This window comes from Phyllopteryx taeniolatus, chromosome 6 (assembly GCF_024500385.1).
Source record: "Phyllopteryx taeniolatus isolate TA_2022b chromosome 6, UOR_Ptae_1.2, whole genome shotgun sequence".
NCBI lineage: Eukaryota > Metazoa > Chordata > Actinopteri > Syngnathiformes > Syngnathidae > Phyllopteryx > Phyllopteryx taeniolatus.
In genome coordinates, this window is record NC_084507.1 from 15546051 (window position 1) to 15568551 (window position 22501).

General features: G+C 39.5%; 2 protein-coding genes across 2 annotated transcripts in view; both read right to left on the reverse strand.

Annotated features, from left to right (window-relative positions):
• Nucleotides 1-22501, reverse strand: part of ceacam1 (CEA cell adhesion molecule 1) — a 58239-nt gene that overhangs the window by 32648 nt on the left and 3090 nt on the right. Inside the window, exons 4-16 of the mRNA XM_061776417.1 lie at nt 21470-21736; nt 19773-20051; nt 18378-18635; nt 18179-18287; nt 17951-17997; nt 17820-17860; nt 16667-16878; nt 10053-10177; nt 7694-7975; nt 6325-6512; nt 6234-6257; nt 5547-5667; nt 506-814 (exon numbers count right to left, since the gene is read on the reverse strand). Of these exons, the coding sequence (XP_061632401.1) occupies nt 506-814; nt 5547-5667; nt 6234-6257; nt 6325-6512; nt 7694-7975; nt 10053-10177; nt 16667-16878; nt 17820-17860; nt 17951-17997; nt 18179-18287; nt 18378-18635; nt 19773-20051; nt 21470-21736 (2262 nt within the window). The remainder of the gene's footprint in view (nt 1-505; nt 815-5546; nt 5668-6233; nt 6258-6324; nt 6513-7693; nt 7976-10052; nt 10178-16666; nt 16879-17819; nt 17861-17950; nt 17998-18178; nt 18288-18377; nt 18636-19772; nt 20052-21469; nt 21737-22501) is intronic.
• On the reverse strand, nt 6519-12326 carry LOC133479396 (lachesin-like). The gene is made up of 4 exons (XM_061776367.1): nt 12226-12326; nt 10053-10356; nt 7694-7975; nt 6519-7273 (listed from the first exon to the last, which is right to left on the reverse strand). Exons 1-4 carry the CDS (start codon nt 12226-12228, stop codon nt 7185-7187), a joined length of 678 nt encoding a protein of 225 aa, XP_061632351.1. The 5' UTR covers nt 12229-12326; the 3' UTR covers nt 6519-7184.

Below are 22501 nucleotides of genomic sequence, written 5' to 3' on the forward strand. Positions count from 1 at the left end.
GTTGGACATGTGCATTCAAATGTTTAGCGATGGTCAAATTAAGTTTTTGAATACAGTATATAGTGGTGACTTAAGATACAAGTTTAATTTGTTGCATGACCATGCTTGTAGCTCAAAAAAAGCCTCTCAAATCATCTTTCGCCATTGAAATGAATGAAAATGCCATTAATCTGTTCCAGTCTATCATAAAAATGCAAAAGATGAAAAATAGCACTCTATGATATTGTTCTTTATAAAGAAGGCGACCTCGGGCATTATATTACAGAATTACTGATAAAAATGGAGACGGTACCATTTCCTTAGTAAGCTGCAGTAATTATCTTTGTTTCATGTTTAGTTTGACAGTAAAGTTCAACTGGGAGTGTCAATAAACAGCTTGAAGGCCTTTTTTTGAAAAATGGGACAATATCTGCCAAGCGACTGCTTATTTTGATGAGAGTACAGTGCTTGTACTTCATATTTGAGATCCATGATATGACTTTGTGAAAAGTATCAATCATCTCACCCAGAACAGTGACAGAGGCATTGGCCATAAGCAGGGGATCGCTGCTCTGCACCACGTACACTCCCGAGTCCTCCAGGGTGAGCGAGATGAGGGTGAGGGCGGCCGTGCGGACGTTCACCGACGCCCTGCCGCTGTGGTTGGGGAAAACTGCTTGCTGGTCCCCAAGCCAGGTGATGATAAGGGAGTCGCCCACCGCCCAGCTTCCCCCCCTCAGATCGGCAGCCGGTGAGAGGGACAGCGTCAGGGTGTCCCCGACCGCGGCGGGGTTGGAGGACGGCCGGACCTGGATGGCGCCAGAAAATAGAATTCCTAGTTGAGGTGAAAAAGAAGGGTTCAGGTAGTGTTAGGGGTTTGATTTTAGGGTTAGGGAGAAGAAGTAGAGTGATAAACCTGAACCACTCCCCAATCATCACATTAGAGTCACCTTGTATTAGAAACAGCAGCACAACAGCTTGTTTTCTCTCCATTTTGAGGTATCAGACAACCTCTTTCCTGCGACCATTATATACGTCTACCCCCCTCTCCTCAAACACCCAAGTTCTTATCTGCAGGAGGCTTCTGTTTTCCATCTTTGTTTGCTATCTTGGGTGAAGTTCTTCACATGACAAATGATGACAAGGGGTATGTTTAGGTGGACTAAGGGAGGCCAGGCACTGGTGTTTAATCAGGGCTTTTAGGCTAAAGGCTTTTTCTGTGCAGATCAAACCGAGACGTAAACTCCTTGTTGGATCGATATATGACGCTTATGTACCAGTATGGTATAATAGTAGAACGATACACTGCGATATAGATATTTTCTCCAGACCCAGAGGTGGGTAGAGTAGCCAAATATTGTACTCAAGTAAGAGTATTGTTACTTTAGAATAATATGACTCAAGTAAAAGTAAAAAGTAGTCATCCAAATATTTACTTGAGTAAGCGTAAGAAAGTACTCAATGAAAAAACTACTTAAGTAAAGAGTAATTTGTGAGTAACTTCTAATTATTATTATTTTTTTTAAATCAGAGCATGAACATCAAATTTAAAAAAATAGTTAGAATAAGCGGAACGGAAGATGAATGAATGAATGAATAGTATATGGGAGTCGACACACACCTGCCACCATTTAAAATTTTAACTGCCACAAAAACAACAAAACATGCACTGGGCCCTACAGAAACATTATTTGCTTTATTCGCTTAAATGACTTCATGAAGAAGCTGTTTACTCACCAGACTTAGTGATTGTGTGGGTGTGTGCTGCGCATGTGCTAATTTTGCCACAGCCAATACCAAAACAACAGCAAAAACATTTTGCAACTTACCGTAAGGTGTTTTCTCAAGTTAGAAGTGGGCTGAAATAACTAAGTTTGGGCAGTCACAATTTAAGAGCTGCATGACAAAGCTGTTGTTTTTTTGGTCTGTAAACACACATTTTTCTAAAATGGGTCATTTTGATTGGCTCGTGAAGGCTACGTACGTGGTCATGTGACTGCCTTGTGTCGTCTGATTGGTGAATTGGAGTCAAATGACATTAGTGTTCACGTTTGTTTGGCACAACTGGCGCCATATGCGGAATTCGAAGATGGAGTCTAAAAATAGACGCGCACTCGCACGAATGTAGCATGTCAATCAATGTAACGGAGTAAAAGTATCGATCCTTCTTCACATAATACTTAAGTAAAAGTAAAAAGTACAGTGTATTTCAAGTACTCTTGACAAGTACAGTTTATCAAAAATCTTACTTGAGTAAATGTAGCGTGTTACTACCCACCTCTGTCCAGACCCCAGATACAAATTTGTCCTAAAATATCATTTTATGACGCTTGCATATCAATACTGTATCGCAGCCTACAAAATATATTGCGATAGCTACATTTACAAAATATAATATTGCGAAAATATAAGCAATAGTTCCAAAATTTACTATGTGTATACTTGGCCATCGGACACCCATAACATCATCTCTCTATGTATTGCTGTCTTTCGGCATTTTCCTCTGGTGTGTCTTCCTGATACATTTCCTCATTGATAATAGAGCTTTCTTATTCGTCCAATCATGAACGTTTGCCTCATTCACGTCAAATTTCCTTCCAGCTTCTCTGTTGCCCAATGCCTCAGCTACAACAATCACATTTCTTTTGAATGCTGCTTTTTTTGCCGGCTGGCATTTTTCATGTTACTTTACTGTTGCACAATTCTCTCCCAGACGAGACCTGCTGACGACATTACTTTAAGCAATGATTTCAGATCATTCATGGCCGCGGCTGGAGCATGTTCAGTCGTAGTGTACAACTAATCAGAGAGCAGCTATCGAAGTGTCGATGTCTTCGACCCATCACAGCGCAGCTATTTTGCGCCCCACATAGATATGAAGACTAGATACACCAGGGCACAGTAGTAGCCCCGCTAACTGATGTATTTACGTGGCAACCATGTTGGTCGACGGTCGTAATTGTACGGTGTTGTACGCAACCGTATGCAGCACGGTGTACCGGCATGCTTTTTTTTTCCGTCCACACACATGGAATGCGCTGATGACTGACCCTCCTCGCTTAGCGTCGCCACCGGGACGTAGTTGAAAAGGGGCGTGTCGTATCTATTCATATCTGTGGCATTCCCCTTGCTCGCAAAATGGCAGTGTGATGTGTTGCAATTGCGATGTTAGTGAGACGAAATATTTTTACAGATTTGCTGTATTCCTAGTACTTGTTTATGAAACAAAAATAAGAAAACACGGAAAAATAAGAGCTCTTTTAACAGCAACAAAGTACGTCTTATAATTGAGAAATTATGGTAGTTGTTCAGCTGTTTAGTTTTTTGTTGCTATTGACCTTGAGATCATTAAGATAAATTATTGGTCAAAGTATAAAATATATTTGCAATAAACCACATTGAGTCATACCTTGTATTAAAGCCTGTGATGTGGGCTTTCCAGAGCTGTAATTATTTTGTCAATGCATCCTAATATGGTGACATGAAGGCCAAAAAACATGTATTATTAAACAGTTCTTATTAAACTCAATTCGCCCTCACATTGACTCATAGTTGAAAGGATCAGAAAGTGGTTATTTCCCAGAAATACATCCCGCAATATGTCTGTGGCGTATTTACAGAGGACGGCTACACTCTACAGTGTCTCCTCCGTTATGCGTACACTCATTTAGTGAAACCTGGAACAAATCAACAACTAACTATCTGATACTCATTGGCCAAGAATACTGTCTGTGTCTTGGGGAGTTCTTTCTCAATTGAACGCCAGTTCCTGTTGCACCTCTGGCTTTACAAAGTAGGCAAACAGTTTGTCAGAGATTTCCCAACATTACACAGCAAACACCGTATTGCATTGCCTAAACTGAGACAGGGTATATAGCATACCTGTGCTATAAATAAAATAAAAACATTTTTGTACTATTTTTACATTTTCAACAGCTTCCAGATTAAAGATAATAATTTTGAATTAATGTACTCTAAATTCATATAAATTAAGAAATTAAGAGATTGATTTTATTTTTTTTAAACTAACTTTTATTGGAAAAGGTCTTTCAAAAAAAATCTTTGATTTCATCGCAAAATCAGACAATAGCAAAAAAAAAAAATTTCTTCCAAAATGTCCCATATTTTCACATACTTATAAAATTGCATTAAAATGCTAAGTATTATACTTTGTGAATAAAAGTTAATAACAGATAAGTGTACTAAAACTACAGTCTTGTCAAACAGCACAAACAAATGGGACTCAAATTCATCACAATCAAAGTTTTTTGTTCACAAAAAGCTGGTCAATCGGCTGTAAAAAGTATCCTCTATCTACCTGTATGGGCTTCTTACAACACCTGGGCATAATTTAGTTGTTGAACACATACACATTCATAAAATAGATATATAGAATAGTACGTTATTAAATACTCTGTTTCATTTGAGCTTACATTTTTAAAAAGTCAAAATATTTATCCACCCAAATATTAAAACTGTCTTTTTGGACACCCCTATACTCAAGTAGTGGAGGAAATCTTTTTATTGTGATAATGTAAAATTAACTTAATCATTGTCTCAGTTTTTATAGCCGGAATCTGTACAAGACAACGGGAGATAATCTACAGGCAAATACAACTGGCACACGGGAGGCCTTTGTCTCTCTCACCTGTTTGCTTTGTGTGATTTCCTAAGTGTGTAAAAAATGAGTGAGTGAGGCGAAGGATGTTGGATGAAAATTCCAGATTTACGTCACAGTGGCCTCCATTTTGTCATGAGTGAATCATTAACGCGACCTGGTCAAAGGCTGTCATCGAGTCAAACAAAGCGTAACAAAGCTAAATCCACATTAAATGGCTAACTGGTACTTTTTCATCAGTCATGTTAACCTTTCCCTGAACATAGGCAATAAAATTCTAAAGCAGCATTGAAAGAAAACTACTAAATGAGACATATTGTGCTGTTTCCCCTACAAATTAAAACCGTTCCTTGGTATTCTAATAACATGTCTGTGCTTTATTTTTATGTTTTTCAAAAATACCCCAAGAATCAAGAAATATTTTACACACCCTATTTCTTGTCTCTTGATGAACTCAGATGCTTTTCCCGTCTCATGCAAATGAACCAGCACTCATCCCGGTCAATGGCGAGTCCGTCTTACATTACCGTGATGACCAGGGTGTGGCTTCTACTTGTGGAAGCAGAGCCCAAAGTGTGGAAAAAGAACGAGTGCCCACAAAGACAGTACAATAGTTCCTTGTTTATCGCAAGGGGTTATGTTCCAGAACACCCTGCGATAGACGGAAATTTGTGAAGTAGCGACCATATATTATTTTTTATCATTTTTATATATTTTAAAGCTTTGTTCATAATACCAATACAACATATGCATGTGAGGTACATGTATTATTTTTGTCCACTTGGGGTTGCCATCGTCACGTTGTACACTTAATCTGTGACTCTGAATGTGTGTGGCTTTAAAGGGCGGGGCCTGGCCTGTTGAGTGACTTGGACGTCAGCGAATGAAAGCGTGGAGTTGGCTGGCTGTTAACTGGCTAACTTGTTAGACAGGTTGTGTGCAGAGTTACCGAGTTGATTTGTGGCCACCCGCAGCTCGTGAATGTTCTTGAATGAAAGTGTTTCTTTTCGTAGCAGTTGCTCAGTAAAGCGATTGAAATTCCACCAGCGGCCATGTCTGTCCTTGACCACCTGTAGAGAGATTACAATTCGTTCTATTTAGTTGGGGTACGCTATAATAACTTAGGTTTACTTTACAGTGGATGTGCAGTTGTGTAAGCCATGTTATTATGTAAATGAGACTCACTGTTACATCACAGTGGGGTACGTACAGAACCTCACACATTTTCAAAAATAGGCAGAAAACAGAAGATTTACTTGGTTGTTTAATTTCACACTTAATGGGTATGCAGCCACTCCAAAGAGCAAACTACAACAAGCACTTAAAAAAAAAATCAACGTTTCATAATATGTGCCCTTTAATTAAATTCTATCACAGAATAAAATGTCAATGTAGAAAAAATAGTAAACAATGAATATAACATATACAATGAAGTAACCGTGAGTTTTTAGTAAGTCAACAATAACAGAGCCAGGCCTAAAACCAAAGTGGATAATCCAGTGAGCTGTAAAGATCCGGAGAGTGGAATACCTGCAGAGGAAGAGAAATAATTTTATTTTAGGCTCAATTGAACAATACCCGATCTGATGTAACAATATGATCATAAGATTAACAATCAATGGACAGCAGGTGGTACCTTTAACTTCCACCATCTTGGTGGCTTTGGCCGAGCATCCGGCTGCTACGTTTTCTACAACGCAGGTGAGATTTTGGAATGTTCCGGGCACGATTGGGATCCACGAGAGTTTGTTTCGATGCACGGAAATGTAGCTTCCCAGGGGGAAGCCGCCCTCGAACGGCCACCTCACGGTGCAGTCCACGTCCAAGGTACACGTCATTAAGCAGGTGAACATGCTCAGTCGTCCCGGGAGCACGGCATCGGGACCACTGATGCTGACGTTCCACGGAGTATCAACTGTAAAAATAAAAATAAAAATAAAAAAAAGATGTTGTTGTAGGACAACGGTAATGGAAGAATCCAATCAGTGTTTTATTTGCAAAAAGATGAATAATAACAACTCGAGCTGAAAATACAGGGATACCTTGAGTTGCCCCGACTTACAAGTTTTTCAAGATACGAGCTGTCGCTTGGTTGATTAATTTTTTTTTGCTTTGTGTTGCACACCAAAATTGGTGTTATAAGTTTCAGATACGCCGAAACACTTTCAGCCGTTTGTTGAATGGGACAAACAGTCAAACACAAATTATAAATAAAAACACTTGCAAGTAGCTCCACTAGGCCAAAACTCAGGTCCAGAGGCTCACAGAGGCTAACCTCCCATGTTCCTGATGTCACTCACTAGGCCACGCCCCTTTTGAAGGCACACAGTCTAGCACACAGTGTTGTTGTGGATTAATGACATTTGGAATGGATTAATGACATTTCAATTTGTTTCAATGGGGAAAATAGATTTGATATGCGAGTAAATTGATTTACGAGCTTGGCCCCAAACAAATTAAACTCATAAGTCAAGCTACCACTGTATCCCGAAAAGCAAAAGGAACTTCCAAAGTTGATCCTTTGGCTGCCCACAGAGTTGAAGTGTCAAGGATGAAGTCTCGTGAGATTTGCATGTCTCATGTGATTTCAGGTAGTCACATGATGCACCTCATCTATCTCATTTTTTAAAATACAGTGAACCCCAATTCCTCGCAGGGGATACGTTCCAGACCCACCTGCAGAAGGTGGAAATCCATGCTATAGTGAGACTGTATACATCTAAAAAAAAAATAAAAATGTTGACTTCTCCCAGACGCTTAAAATGTACTTAAACTTATTAACAAAAATTTTTAAACACATTGTAACATATTCAACATACACACACAAGAACTGAAGAATAAAAAATACTGCAAGGATAGTAGTGTCCATGGGTTAGATGTGTGCCTTTAGTCAATCAGTTAGTGTGAGTGTCTGGGCGTCAGCTGTGGATGACAGCAGATTCTGCGTGAGTGTGCTCATTGGTCTCAATAAATGGCCAGAACTGTAACTGTGGCTGTCCTTTCCCACACGTGAGGGCATTACAATAAGTATAGTAAAAAAAAAAAAAAGTATAAAATAAAATCACTATAAAAGACTCGGGCTCCTGACATACTTACCATTTAGCAGGTAGCCCAGACTCAAAACGTGTCTATTGCTCATCATAATCTCACACTGGTAGAATCCGCCATCAGATGGTACCAGCGAGTCAAAACGGAGAGTGGTGTTGTGGAGCAAGTGCATATGGTCGCGCCAGACCACTTTCTGTCCATCTTTGTACCAGTCCACCGGCTCCCTGGATGGGGTGGGAGGCGGGGGTCCATCAACGTGACAGACGAGCTCTACGGACTGGTTCAGAGACGGGACAGCACCGAGTGGACTGATTTTTACTGCCACTGGATCTGGAAATGTAAAATGATGATCAGATATTATATTGTCATACTTAGCAAACAAGTTTTATGGATTGAACAGGAAAAAGTGAAGTAATTCATTGAATTATTAAAAATTCTTCTAATTTACTTTGTTTTCCCACGCAAATGTCTCTGCTCTGTTTAATTTCGAGGCATTTTACCCATTCATTATATTTATTTATAGAGCAGCACTCACAAAGAAAAAAAAATTATTCAAAAAAGAAATATATATTAAAAGAAATATATATTGTTCTGGCGGCACAGTGGACGACTGGTTAGAGCGTCTGCCTCACAGTTCTGAGGAACGGGGTTCAATCCCCAGCCCCGCCTGTGTGGAGTTTGCATGTTCTCCCCGCCGTGCCTGCGTGGGTTTTCTCCGGGCACTCCGGTTTCCTCCCACATCCCAAAAACATGCGTGGTAGGTTGATTGACGACTCTAAATTGCCCATAGGTGTGAATGTGAGTGCGAATGGTTGTTTGTTTGTGCCCTGCCCTGCGATTGGCTGGCAACCAGTTCAGGGTGTACCCCGCCTCCTGCCCGTTGATAGCTGGGATAGGCTCCAGAAGCGGCTCAGATAATGGATGGATGGATATATTGTGCTTATGTTAAAATTGTGTGATCATGTTGCGGACATTTTTTTTATATATTTGTAAACTTCTAGCGGCACGGTGGACGACTGGTTAGAGCGTCAACCTCACAGTTCGAGGACCAGGGTTCAATCCCCGGCCCCGCCTGTGTGGAGTTTGCATGTTCTCCCCGTGCCTGTGTGGGTTTTCTCCGGGCACTCCGGTTTCCTCCCACATCCCAAAAACATGCATGAATTGGAGACTCTAAAATTGCCCGTAGGTGTGAATGTGAGTGCAAATGGTTGTTTGTTTGTATGTGCCCTGCGATTGGCTGGCAACCAGTTCGGGGTGTACCCTGCCTCCTGCCCGATGATAGCTGGGATAGGCTCCAGCACGCCCGCGACCCTACTGAGGAGAAGCGGCTCAGAAAATGGATGGATGGATGTAAACTTCTATTAGTTGTTTTAAATGAAAGATTTGGACTGAGGTTCAATTTAAGAAAGCCTTGATCTACATATGTTCTGAACAATATTAAAAACTATACGATACGATAAATAAATTAATGTGAATGAAACATGCTTAAATTTGGCTACAAATTCTGTGATCAACACATTGAGAAAACAATACTTTTTCATTTCATGTATTCTTTAATTATATTGAATGAGACTCAGTTGAAAAAAAAATGCCTTCATCAACATACAGTATTCTGTGTGTGTAAAACTTTTGATTTTATTCCTGTTTATTTGAAAGATAAATATATGCATTTTGACCAAATTTTCATTTAAAAATAACTTCATCAAAGTATTTATTTAATTACTATATTCTACTATATTTCTCACTGATGGTGTAGTGGTACACTCGCCTGACTTTGGTGCAGGCAGCGTGGGTTCAGTTGATGATGTTTACCTTTGCTTTTTACTACTTTTATCATTTTAAAAAAATATATATTTTTTTAAATAAAACAAATAGCCAAAATACTGGGATGAAATTCGCTTTTTTACATTATTTTGTAAATGTTGATGTTTTACAACATTTTAAACAAACAATTAATAATTACTTTTAAAAAAATACAGCGGTGCATTGAAATACGAGTTTAATTGTTTGTGTGACCAAGTTCGTAACTCCAAATCACTTGTATCTCAAATTGTTATTCCCCATTGAAATGAATGGAAATACCGTTCATCAAAAAACAAAAAAAACCAAGCAAACAAAAAAAGTATTAGTAATTAGTAATGTGTTTTGTAATAAAATACATAGCACTCTACAATATTGTACTTTATAAAAACATGCAGTAATGTAACTCGTGTGTGTGCCTCGACCACCTGGGGCCAGTGTAATAGAGACATACAGATATACATGGAGACGGTCAAAACTCATCAGGAAGTCGCAGAAATATTAGTCATTCTTGGCAGAGGATAACGAAAATACTGTATGCCTGTGAGTATTATACTATGTTTGTACTACAACTAGTGCTGTAGTAGACGTGCAGTACTGTACTTACTTTCAATTTCCACAATGATCCTCATGGCGCTGGAGTCTCCTGTATTTTCTTGTACGGTGCACTGCAGCGAAACCGACTGGAGCAGTCCATCCGGCGTCCAGGTGAGCGTGCTCCCATTGAATGTGCTTCCCAAAAAGGACCAGGAGTACGTGCAGTTTGCGAGGCAGTTGGATGAGCACGTGAACGTGGTGCTCGACCCGGCAGTCACTCTGCCATTCCAATCGATTTTCACTTTGAATCCCGATGCCTGTCCACCTGTATGATGGGAGTGAGAGATGGAGAGGTCCCACCCTTTTGTTAGACCCTAAACCAGGGATGGGCACCCTGAAGATTACTTCGTGTCAGTCATTCTAGAAGTGTGTTACGTGTAGATACTGTAGTGGTATGCAAAGAATTGCTGAATTCAATGTTAAAACTGTGGTGCATAACGTTACAGTGGATCAAACCTTTTTTTAAATACAGTATAGTACATTTGTTAAAGTTTAACTTTTTACTACCATGCATTTGGATGTAAACCTTTAGAAATGATGTTTTCAAGCATTTCTCTAGGTACATTTTATTTCTTTTTTTAACCTCAAGTGCAATACATTTGAATTGCGTCATTATTTACAGTAAATGCATTTTATTTTATTGTCCCCATATCCAAGCACAGTGTTTGAATGGGTTACAATAATATAAAATATACTATAATATAAGGAATAAAGCATTTGCCTCGTTTTTGATGAAACCTTAAGCTTACTAGTGCGCTACTGTATTTCAATGTTGGTCATGATGGTGGTACTAAGTATTTATTTAGGTGGTAATGGGTGTAAAAATTTGCATGAGTAATAAATCTCTAATTGTTTTTGTACAATTTTAATACATTGTTTTCCCCTTTGCTCATAGAAAAGCAAGTGACAGTGAAATTATTGAAGCAAGTTTTCTACTTTGTTCGCCCCTACTGGGATTTGCTTAATTTCTCCGAATAACAAACAAGCTTTGAAGCAGTTCTTTTTCCAGCAAGTTTCCCCCCGCCCCCAGGCATTAACTTGCATCAGCTTCCTCAAAAATAATCGAAATATTGACAGCATTTGCAAATAATGTGAAATTCCATATTTTAATTTTTTTCAAAGCATGCAACACAATTCTGAGGGGCAACAAGGCCGCGTAGTGGGTTAGTGGTTAGCATGTCTGCCAGTTGCGAGGTTCGGTGTTGGAATCTCGGCCTCGGCCTTGTGGAGGGTTTGCATGTTGTCTCTGTGCTTGTGTGGGTTTTCTTGGGGCACTCCAGCTTCCTCCCACATTTCAAAAACATGCATGTTAGGTTCATTGACAACTCCAAATTGTCTGTTTCTTAGCGGGAATTAAAGTCACTAGACAAAAAAAGTCGCTAGAGCGGTCAGAAAACGTTCATTTCGCAGCCGTATTGTTTAGGAATAGACTGATTATTGGCTGGGCTGATTACTGGTTGATTATTTTGATGCATATCAGCATCAGCCTTTTTAAAAAAATCCGCCAGCCGATAAGAGATCAATTTAAAACTATGTTTAAACTTCAGAGAACTATTTAAGTTATTTATTTGAATTTTCTGCTAACATTACAATATAAGAGATGGTGTTGACCCTGGCAACTCCCTGCACGTTGTATTTTGACTTAAAACAAAGATAAGTGAATGATTAACATTTCAGTTTAATTTTAAATTTTGGAAAACTTTATTTACTGTAGAAAACTTTAGGGTGCTATTTATTTGTTTACGTTTTCATTTAATTTAGTAAAAAAATGCTGCTGAGTCCAGGAGCTCCATGCACTTTTTGTTAGAATTTTAAAACGGGGATGTCTTTTGTCTAAGATTTAAAAAGAAAAAAAACCTCTATCATGTTGCAAATCTAAAAAGCTGTTTAATAAACATAAGGCATTTAAACAAAGTTAAGTGTTAGACTTTGTGTTATTCCAAATTTTAATGACAATATTTTTCCTTTTACCGCAATTGAATATCGGCTCCAAATGTCATTTATCGTCCTCTTTGACTAGTATTAGTTAGTATCCGCCCTGAAAAAACACTTAAGTATATCGCTAACGTTGTTAGTGAATAAACTCAAATAAATCGCTAAAATCGATTATAGAGCTGGGCGAGTAATCAATGTTTCTTACTACCTATATATTACGCACATTTTCGATGAAGATGCTCTCTTACCATTCAGCGCCAGCAGCAATAAAATGTAGAAGACCATCTTCTCTGAGTGTGGACTCGTTGTGTCGTGATGTTCCAAAATAATTTGTCTTTTGTATGCCAAGCAGCCCTATATAGATATGACACATGGCCACACCTTCAATTTGTCATCAAACGTTAGGACATGGTGTAATAGGATGCACTGAGTGGAAATTTCCCTGAGGTTAAGCAGTGAGGAAACCAAGGTCACCCGGGATGTTGCAACAGATAGAGGGGCAGTTCAGGTCATCACACACCAGAGGGAGCTATATCTCCTAGAAGGGTTAGAAGACGCTCAACAGCCCTTTTTTAAAAAAAAATTGTATTATTATTTTTTCTAACAAAGTTATTATATATATATATATATATATATATATATATATATATTCACAATAACACTTGGATGACAACTAATTACGTGTGGGTAGATTACGCGGAAGCTTAATTTTAAAGTAAATTTAAACAATGACACACATTTTTTCTTGGTTTGGTGTTTCATTGGTGTAATGCAAGGGACGTTTCCACTTTGCACTTTGGATTTATTGCTATATTTCTACTGTGCTAGAATACCCGGGAATTCGAATTTCCCAACAACTGCTTCCCTGTTCTTTGGAGGGCTTTTGTATAGCTTTAACATATTTTGTGTTTATAAAAGTTATCTATTAACATAGCGTACCTGAACGCAATTGTTATCAGTTTGCATGGTAAACAAAGAAATCCACCTGATTTAGTGTTTGTAAATGCATAAGAAGTAGTCACCGCGATGAACCAATGGCGTCCCTTGAAACAGTCACATGATCTTAACGTCGTGGAAATGTCAGCACCTGCCAGAATTCAACGGTAAAAATGTAGCAAATTAGTTAGTGTAGTGCAGTGATTTTTAACTGGTGGGCCATTACCTGAAAGTAGGTCGTGGACCCATTTTGGGTGAGTCACTGACAGCTGGTAAAAAATTTACATTGGTCTTTTTCAGATTCCGATTTGTTTTTTGCTACATTAAATAGGCGAACCAAGTTCCCACCTGGAACATATTACTTTGTAGATAAGTGACTGGAAATGTTTCTCACTTGTGCTCTAGTTACTAGTTGAACAATTTAATATGCATGACAATTACACCAGAAAAATTAGTAATACAATGAGGTCATGTCCTTGCCTTCTGCACCTTACGTCACCGGCTTACGTGGGCAGACCAAAATCTGGCTGAAAATCCAATATTTAATCAGAAAACAAGCCTGAAATTTCAACTGAGTCTATTTTTTTCTGCAGACGTCATTTTCAATTCCAGAACTATGGAATAAGTGTTAATTGTCACAGAGAGGTCCTTTAATTGTGTTATGTTGTGGCGTTTGCAATTGTTGTGACCACCATACATATTCAGGCGGTATTCCATCAGCGAGATGTAAAATGAGTTACTACGAAAACAGCCATTATGTTTAATATCAGGCTAAAATCACGAATAATAAGACTTTAAATTGCCTGAATCGTTCATAAAAATTACTTCAAGGACTAATCTGCTATTTTACATAATTTAATCCACAGTATCTTTTTATTATAAAGTGAACCCTCCCAAATAGTAGTAATTCACCAATAGTAGTTGCCCCCAAAATATTTAGAATTGCATATATTTATAGTTGAAATTAGAGGTGCAGGAACAGTTTGGATCAAATCAGTAACTGAGTCATAACTGATTTTTTGTGCATCTTCTGCACTGTCAATTTGAAATAATGCCCCGTTTTTTAAATAAAGGCGTAGAAATCAAACTCTTTTTTATTCGAATCATCAATTAATTGATTAATCAACAGATTAATCGATTATTTAAATAATGATTAGTTGCAGCACTAGCTGAAACCTTAAACATACCCCAAATCTTTGCCCCAAAACCCTTTAATATCATTTCCCACCCAGAATCCACACTATGTGTCGAGGTGAGCCCGACTATACTGTATCTCGTCGGAGCGTCCGAACCTCATACACCAGCTCGGGCTCCTTGCCGGCCAGGGAGGTGACATTCCACGTTCCGATAAAGCCAGCTGCTGTACCCGGGGATCAGACCGCCTAGGTCCCACCCAGCTCATTTTGTACCCAATCCCCTTGGCCCCTTCCACAGGTGGTGAGCCCATGGGAAGGGGGACCCAGTGCCATGAAAAAGTATTGGCCCCCTTCTCAAATTCTTATATTTTTGCATAGTTTCCCCACTTTCATGTTTAAGATCATCAAACAAATATAAATATCAGAAAAATATAATGCAAGTGAACTTAAAATGCTGTTTTTAAATGGTGATTTAATTAATTAATTTATTAAATGATATTTTTTTTTTTTAAGCCATTTAGAAGTTGAATTGCTAGTGTGTTTTGGATCGTTATCCTGCTGTAGTGTGTAACGAAAATCGTAATCGGAATTGGCATAGCAGTGAAAAGGGCTGGGCTGAGTGTTGCAAAACAGAAAAACACACAGTCAAATTTTAGTTGTGTTTTGGGTCATTCTAATTTCAAGGGATCACTATATATCAGGGGTGGGAATTGTTTTGTGTTCAAGGGCCAAATTTGATTTTTTTTAAAACAGATGTGCAACGTCATAAGAAATAGTCTTAATGTGAGTGTATGTAAAATATGTGAAATAGTTAATTTTAATAATAAAATAACAATAACAAGTTTATTTTACGATTCTTTTTTTTATAGTATTTCATTATTTACTATCATTTAATTTTAAGTAACCAAATATTTAATAGAAAAAAATGAATACATGTTAAACGGCTATAGCTAATTGTCCGATATTAATTTGTTTACAATAAATCACTGAACCTATTGTGTAATGAGCTGAACGAATATATTTTTTAAAATGAATAAGTACTTTTTAATTAAAATTCATCACTATGTCATGGGTGTGTGTTCCGGTTGTTGTTTTCCCCCTGTCTCGTACACACCTGCTCATGAGAGCATCTTCCCCACCTGTGCCTCGTTTGGGTAAACGAGGCAATTACCCCATGCATTTAACCTCCTGTCTCATTCTTTCTGGTCGCCAGTTTGTTGTACCTTGTTGTCACGTTTCAGTATTCCTTGTTTCCACGTCACTGACACATAGTAAGACGAGACCCTGTTCTGATTTTTTACCTTGCCTCTTTGCCTCACGTTTTTGGGATACTGTCGCCTTTTCGGATTACCCGCCTGTGTACTGACCTCTGCTCGTATATTAAACCTCTCTTTTTATAAAACTGTCCATCTGTATTGGAGTCGTGCATTTTGGGTTCTGTCCTCTGTTCCATTCATGACACACGAAATCAGTAGGCCGGTAAAAGAACGGAGTAGGCCCTATGCGGCCAGCCAGCAGTTTTGTATCAAGTATCTGAAAGCGATACTTGAGTTAAAGTACCAGAATCTTAAAAGAAAATAACTGATACAAGTAAAAGTCTTATTTGCGGTAGTTATAGTATTTCTCAATTGCTAAAACACAAAACCCTTTTGTCTGAACCAAATGCTCAGTGTCCAGAACCCACTTACTGAATTCTTCACAGTTTTGGTAGAACCTTAAAGACCTCTCGAGACCACATTTTGAAGGTCGTGGTCTTGTCTCGACCTCGACTCCCAAAAGTCTTGGTCTCGGACTGGCCGGACTCAGGATTTTCTATCAAGACTGATCGCGAGACAAGCACTGATCTGTTTCATTAATGTGAAAAAAAAACTAGGACTTGCTAAAACAAAAAAGACCTTAAATTCATGTGTTACTAACCCCCCACCATCCCCGTAATGACTGCAACCTTCACTGTGTTGTGCCTGAGGGACAGCCCCCTAGAAAAACAATATAACAATACTCACAGGCATATATTCTTCATCCTCTATGGAATATGACTAATATTACAGCAGCATTAAATCATGATGCACAACCTGTTTAATTCTTGACTTGGTATTTAATTATGTTATTCGTGTACGTTTTTCTAAAGAATAATATTTTACCTCGTAAAAAAACCCCAACATTTTTGTGTTTTTTTTTGGGGGGGGGGGGGGGGCTAAAACGTGTTCATGGCATTTCCATTCATTTCAATGGGGAAAGATGATTTGCATTATGAGATTAGTCACAGAACAAATTAAACTCATATCTCAAGGCATACTTGTATTCATTATATGTAGGAAATGTAGTGGAGTAAAGGTGAAAATTGCTAGAAGTAAAGTACAACAATGAAAATTCTACTAAGGAGTATTTGTACTCCGTTACTTTACAAGACAGCCTGCGGGCCATACCTAACCCCCACCCCTGCTGTATGTGGACAAATCAAATAAAGCGATGCTGCACTTTTGTGACTGTCAACAGATGAATGATTAACCTCTGCGCACGTTGACTATGCAAACACCGGCCATCATTAGCGCGCCATTAAGGAACTGTGACCACATGCCCCACTATTGACTGGTCTCTACTTTGACAATACCACGACTAGTTGCTGTGAACCTCAGCGCAGACTTGGCCTCCTTGAGCATCTTGCGGCTGAGGGGCTCGCCTCTTCATCCGCCCCATGTGGGTGTCGTAGGAAGGAGGCCCATTGTTCACTCGGACCTTGGCGTATTCTGTCTGGTCATCCTGAAGATCCAGATGGACCGTCCCGCTGTCCTTGGTGTGGATAATTGTCAGATCTGCATAGTTCAGCTCCTGTTTGAAAGATGGAAAGGAGAATAAAATTACTCCGGTACCACTACCTTAACCAGACACAACCACATAGATAATAAGAAAGCTAAAAGTGGCTCAGAACGCATACTTGCCTTTTCAGTATAACTGTAAGCTAGGTACCCTCTTCCTGGTTCAAAGTCTAAAGTGTTACAACGAGGCTATTTGTGTAACCAGCCCCAACAAACATGATCACAGCCGTATCAGTCATTAATCAAAGTTCCAAAATGCTGAATTGCACCTTTTATCTTGTCTCATAAATCCACAAAATACCGTCGGTCCGCTTGCTTGAGCCACTCACATTCTGCCAGATCGCCACATCATAAAAGCTGTAAAAGACGATTCCTTAATTATCCGCTTGTGCCTTTTACACAGAACTCAGCAATGTGGGATATTGCCGCAACTGCGTTGCATGGAAAATTTTGAAAAACTGGCTGTACAGTATTTACTGTATATTTCCATAAAATACTGTCCTGACATTCCCTTACACACTAACTCTGTCCAGCCTCTGTTACGGCTCGGCTATGAGCTCTGAAGGAGGAATTTTCCTGGACTGACTTTGTACCCACTTTTGTCCGGTTTTACAGATAGGGTAAAATGAGCAAATTAATTTTGAGGATTAATAAAGTCTGTGGACTACTGTACAAAAGTCTTAGGATACCATTAGGTTTGTTGTTTTAGCAATGCTATTTTGACAAAACAGTATACATTTGCATCTGTTCATTAGTTGGCAGACTATTCTTGGAGGATGACAAATTCATCTGTTTGTCTATCTGTCCGTTGGTCGGTCAGTCGGTCGGTCGGCTGGCCTCTCTGTCGAATCGTCCATCTGTCTGTCTGTCGGTCGGTCAGACGCTCAGCTGGTCGGCTGTCCTCTCCGTTCGTCCATCTGTTCGTCTGCGTCGCTGCTAATTCCAATGATCTACCTGATGTTTTGTTTCTGCTGTGTTGTCCTGGCCTTTGCCTCCTGCAAAAAACAACAACAGCAGCATTAGATTCAATACAAAAACGGAATAAAAGCTCAGTTTGGATTGATTTGTTGTCATGTGACTTTTACCTGTCCTGATAGAGGTGTTTCTGTTGGGGCCATTCTTTGACTGTTTCCTGTATTGCGAATTTGCGACATTGTATTACCATATATGAATACACTGATTAAATTGCATTCAGTTAAATTAGTTACACTTTTATCAAAGAATGATTATTTTGACTGACTTTTGGCTCCTTTGTACATTTTCTTTAGACATGATTAGAATGTTGGACAGTGCTGGCAATATAGTATACTTACCGTTTATGATAAATGTAGTATCCTCCACCGGTAGCTGCTGCACAGATGACTAAACACGCCACTACGATGCCAGCGATGCAACCGGCCGTACATGTAGTAACTGTTTCAACTGTGAAAGTACACAACCAGAAATTTCTCTTGCCATAAGGTATGATGCTATGTTCCAAATACATTTTTATGAGTCAATGCTTCTATTTACCTGTTACAGTCAGTGTGTGGACCGCAGACATGTTTTTCCCAGTTATATTATTTGATGCTCTACAGATGTAGCTTCCGCTATCGGAAAGGTCGATGTTGCTTTTGATGAACGTTGAAGAATTGTGTAGCTCTGCTACGTGGTTCAGTAGCATCCATGTGTAAGTGGCAGATGGGAAAGACGCGGCAAAGCAAGTTAATGTTAAAGTCTGCTTCGCATTTATTTGGCTCGGTCCCGTGATTTGGACAGGGTCTGGCCCATCTGCAAGACAGAGCAATGTTGTAAAAGTTATTAGAATTGTGCAGTATGGCTGCTGAGTGAAACCTGTAAAGTTGAACACTATCTGTTCCTGGGCCGCTGGGTAACCACCAACTTCATATTTGGAATAGGTGCTTTATTATATGGAAAAGATATTGTGAAAACAACTAAGAAAATGCCAAACACACCCTAAATGTGACCGTTGATACTTGTTGAGGTCTTAGTACATGTATGCCTAATAAATATTGAGAGCCCCCACCGCCCCGCTTCACTCCGACACACACACATACTGATGTAAAACGCATCATGCATGTAACAATTTTGGTGTGGTTCTCAAATAGGGACCAGAGACTGTTGCTTGGTGCTCACTTTTGTCATGAACTATCGACCTCACTCGATGAACTTATGTCACGTTTGTAGACATACAGTACGTCCTATTTGTTACTTACTTATTTTCTGTAGAACTAAAACAATAAAAAAAAAAATAGTTTTGCTTGTTTATAACTGTTTATTTTCCTTTTAGGTCTTTTTGCATATGCTTTCCTTTTTAGTCTTAGTCTGAGCCAGTTCACAGCTGAGATGCACCTTTTGAATACATACCTGTAACAATAGACATTCATTTAGACACTCATATTATTTCAAACATTCTAATCTGTATATACCTGTATTTATACTGTCGATAGTTCGTTTTTTAATAATCCCATTAGGAAATTTTCATTTGTCAAAAGGCCGAGCACTGTGGTTGTGCCAGCCTACAGGCATTCATGGGGGAGGTCTACAAGGGGAGCCAATCCCAGTGTCAGAATGCCACGGATACAAGCGACTGAAATGAGTTTCCTCCGCAGGGTGTCCGGGTCTCCCTTAGAGATAGGGTGAGAAGCTCGGTCATCCGGGAGGGGCTCAGAGTCAAGCCGCTGCTCCTCCGCATTGAGATGAGCCAGACGAGATGGCTCAGGCATGTTTTTAGGATGCCTCCTGGACGCATCCCTGGTGAGGTGTTCCGGGAAAGTCATGTCTTTTCTACACGCAACAAGTTCTTTTGTGATAATCACCAGAAATAAGGCTTTTGTATTGGATCTCTGGGTTGTGCAGGTGAAACTAATGTTTTCCTGGGTGCGATATATCCAGAGTGTCACTCACAGCTGACGGAAAGACGCACCGAATCGCTGGTGCCTTCGCTGACAGCATTGGACACCCGACATATGAACAGCCCGTGGTCGTAGCGGGTCACAGGGGTGATGGTGAGCGTGGCGCCTCCGCCGGTGATTTGAACTCTGTCGTCGGCCGAGATCTCTGCGCTGCCGTTCAGCCACTGGAAGGAGAGGGACGATCCCGAGGACAAGCAGGACAGACGGACGGTGTTGTTCAACTCCACAAGGTCTGTGGCGTTGGCCGTTAACATTACATTGGAGACTGGAACTGTGGGTGCAAAATAACACAAAATGTTTTGAAATCATGTTGGTAGTTATGGAAGAGGGTATGTATTCGATAATATTATCATGCAAGATATCCCTATGTGATTTTCATGAAACTTGGGCCAAGGAAGAATTAATTAAGAATTCACTTTGTGAGGCATTTCCCCACACCCAAAATCTCAGTGAAATTTCATATTTTCACATATTTAAATGCTGCACCTTATATAGATGCATGCTTTTTTTGTGGTGCCACTAAATAGTTCAAATTACCACTACCATGATTTATTATCTGATACCACCTTGTTTTGCCTGCAAGAGCATATATGACATGCTGATGATAGCAACGGAGATCTACCTTTCAGTGGCCATTATACAATGTACAAAGTACCTGTAATATTAATGAATACATACAGGGAGTCCCAGAAGTCACTACCACGTCCTTTTTTCTATTTCCTTTTCATTTCATTCTACCACGCATGTTTTTGGGATGTGGGAGGAAACCGGAGTGCCCGGAGAAAACCCACGCAGGCACGGGGAGAACATGCAAACTCCACACAGGCGGGGCCGGGGATTGAACCCGGGTCCTCAGAACTGTGAGGCTGACGCTCTAACCAGTCGCCCACCGTGCCACAAACTGTAATCCCAAAACAGTTAATATAATATAAAACTAATTTTACATTTTTTTACAGGATTTGATTCAGAAAAAAAATGCACCGCAATGGCACATGTACATGCACATAGGCCGTGATTTCTACTAACAACCCAGGAAAAAACTTCCTGACATCCAAAGCTAGCCACTCACTCGAGATGTATTACTTCGACAATATTTTTGTGACACCAATTGCTGTACTACTTGCCGATGAGACAAGGCTTTGGCAGCTGGTGGCATTTTAGGGTGTTTCAGAAAGAACACAAAAAACGCAAATAAGTACATTTTTAAGCAAATAGCTGAGGATGGATTCCACAGGGGGAAAAGAAAAATAAATGAAAAAAAGTCAACCGTTCATATTTGGGAGAATACAGTATATGCTCAACCTGCTCAAAAACATCGAAAAGTAAATTTGTAATCATCTTTCTTATTAAAAAAATTATTTACTATGTTCACCATTCAATAGAAGCAGTTAGTGCCTGTTTGGTCTTACCAATATGCATTTTATAATTAATACAGAGTTGCGATTGTATCGTGATCAACTAGTCCTGTTATCTTCTCTGTCCTTGCCTAATTGTAATTCAAATAATCAACTGAACATGACTGGAAACATGGCAATTTTCGGAATAAGAGCAACTTCCTTCATTCTACGTAGTTTGTACAGTATATAGCAAAAAAAAAAAAAAAAACCTTAAGGAGTTGCGTTGTCTGTGTGATTAATAATACAAATTAAAGGAGAAACTGGCAGTAAATATGAGAATAGTTGTCCTTACTTAGCACTTTTATCACCGAAGGCTGAGATCTTTTACGTCTCAGAGTCCTGTTGTTCAAGGACTGGCAGCTGTAGTTTCCACTCTGACTCTGCTGAATGTTCATCAGCGAGAGAATTGATCCGACGCTTGGCAGTTCCTTCCCATCCACAAACCAAGTAAAAAGGGCCTGCGGTCTGGAGGCGGCGGAGCAGGAAAGGACGACGTTCGACCCTTCAGCGATGTAGTCTTGCGATGGCGACACCTTGAGATATGTATCATCCGGGCCGTCTGGAAAGCGTGGGGCCCGGACGACATATTTGGAAACAGCCGCACGTCTTTTTGGTAATAAAGTCCTACATTCACTGACCACAAAATTTGGCACACCTGCACAAACTAGTAAAGAGGGATGTGAGCATACTGATTTTTAACAGTTAACCGATTTTTTAAATGTTTAAGACCCTGCAAATGCTGAAATAAAATCGGCATGTATACTGTGTGGTGTCCAACACAGCACACCACACGTCACAATATCTCCATCAGCAATCACGAGTCTCCTCCCGCAAACCAGATGTTGTAGTACACCAAGACTGATCTGTGAGAAGCTGTGGGGTGCCACAGGGCAACCAAGCTATGGGAAAATACCAAGAAGAAGAAAGAGTAGTAGTACAAAAATAAATAGGAGAAGCTTGTCTAACTGTGAGATCATTTGGTCAGTTTTTTTGTAGTTGCACACTATTCTCCTTGTCCTTCAGCAACCTTGATCTGAAAAGTAACTTTTGATACGATGCAGCAATATTTTGTTCGATAATACCAATGTTATGAAAAAACAGCGATTGCACAAAAATAGATCCGTTGGAAGAAACCATGTATGTATCTAACTGGCGGGGGGAAAAACAAACAACTTGAGGTGTAACATCAGACAATGACACTATCTCTGTATTATCCAGTGGTATCGATTGTGTATCGTGCGATAATGATCCAATATCGGTATTTTGTGCCGGCACTAAATCGAATCAAAGTTCATTTCATAGTGACAGATGTATGTAATATTTT

Excerpts from the sequence above, each read along its gene's own strand:
- LOC133479396 (XM_061776367.1), bottom strand. Across the intron at positions 7,976-10,052 it reads GATCATTGTGGAAATTGAAA|ATCCAGTGGCAGTAAAAATC; the intron begins GTAAGTACAGTA and ends TTACATTTCCAG. Across the intron at positions 7,274-7,693 it reads TCTGGGCTACCTGCTAAATG|GTGGGTCTGGAACGTATCCC; the intron begins GTAAGTATGTCA and ends CACCTTCTGCAG.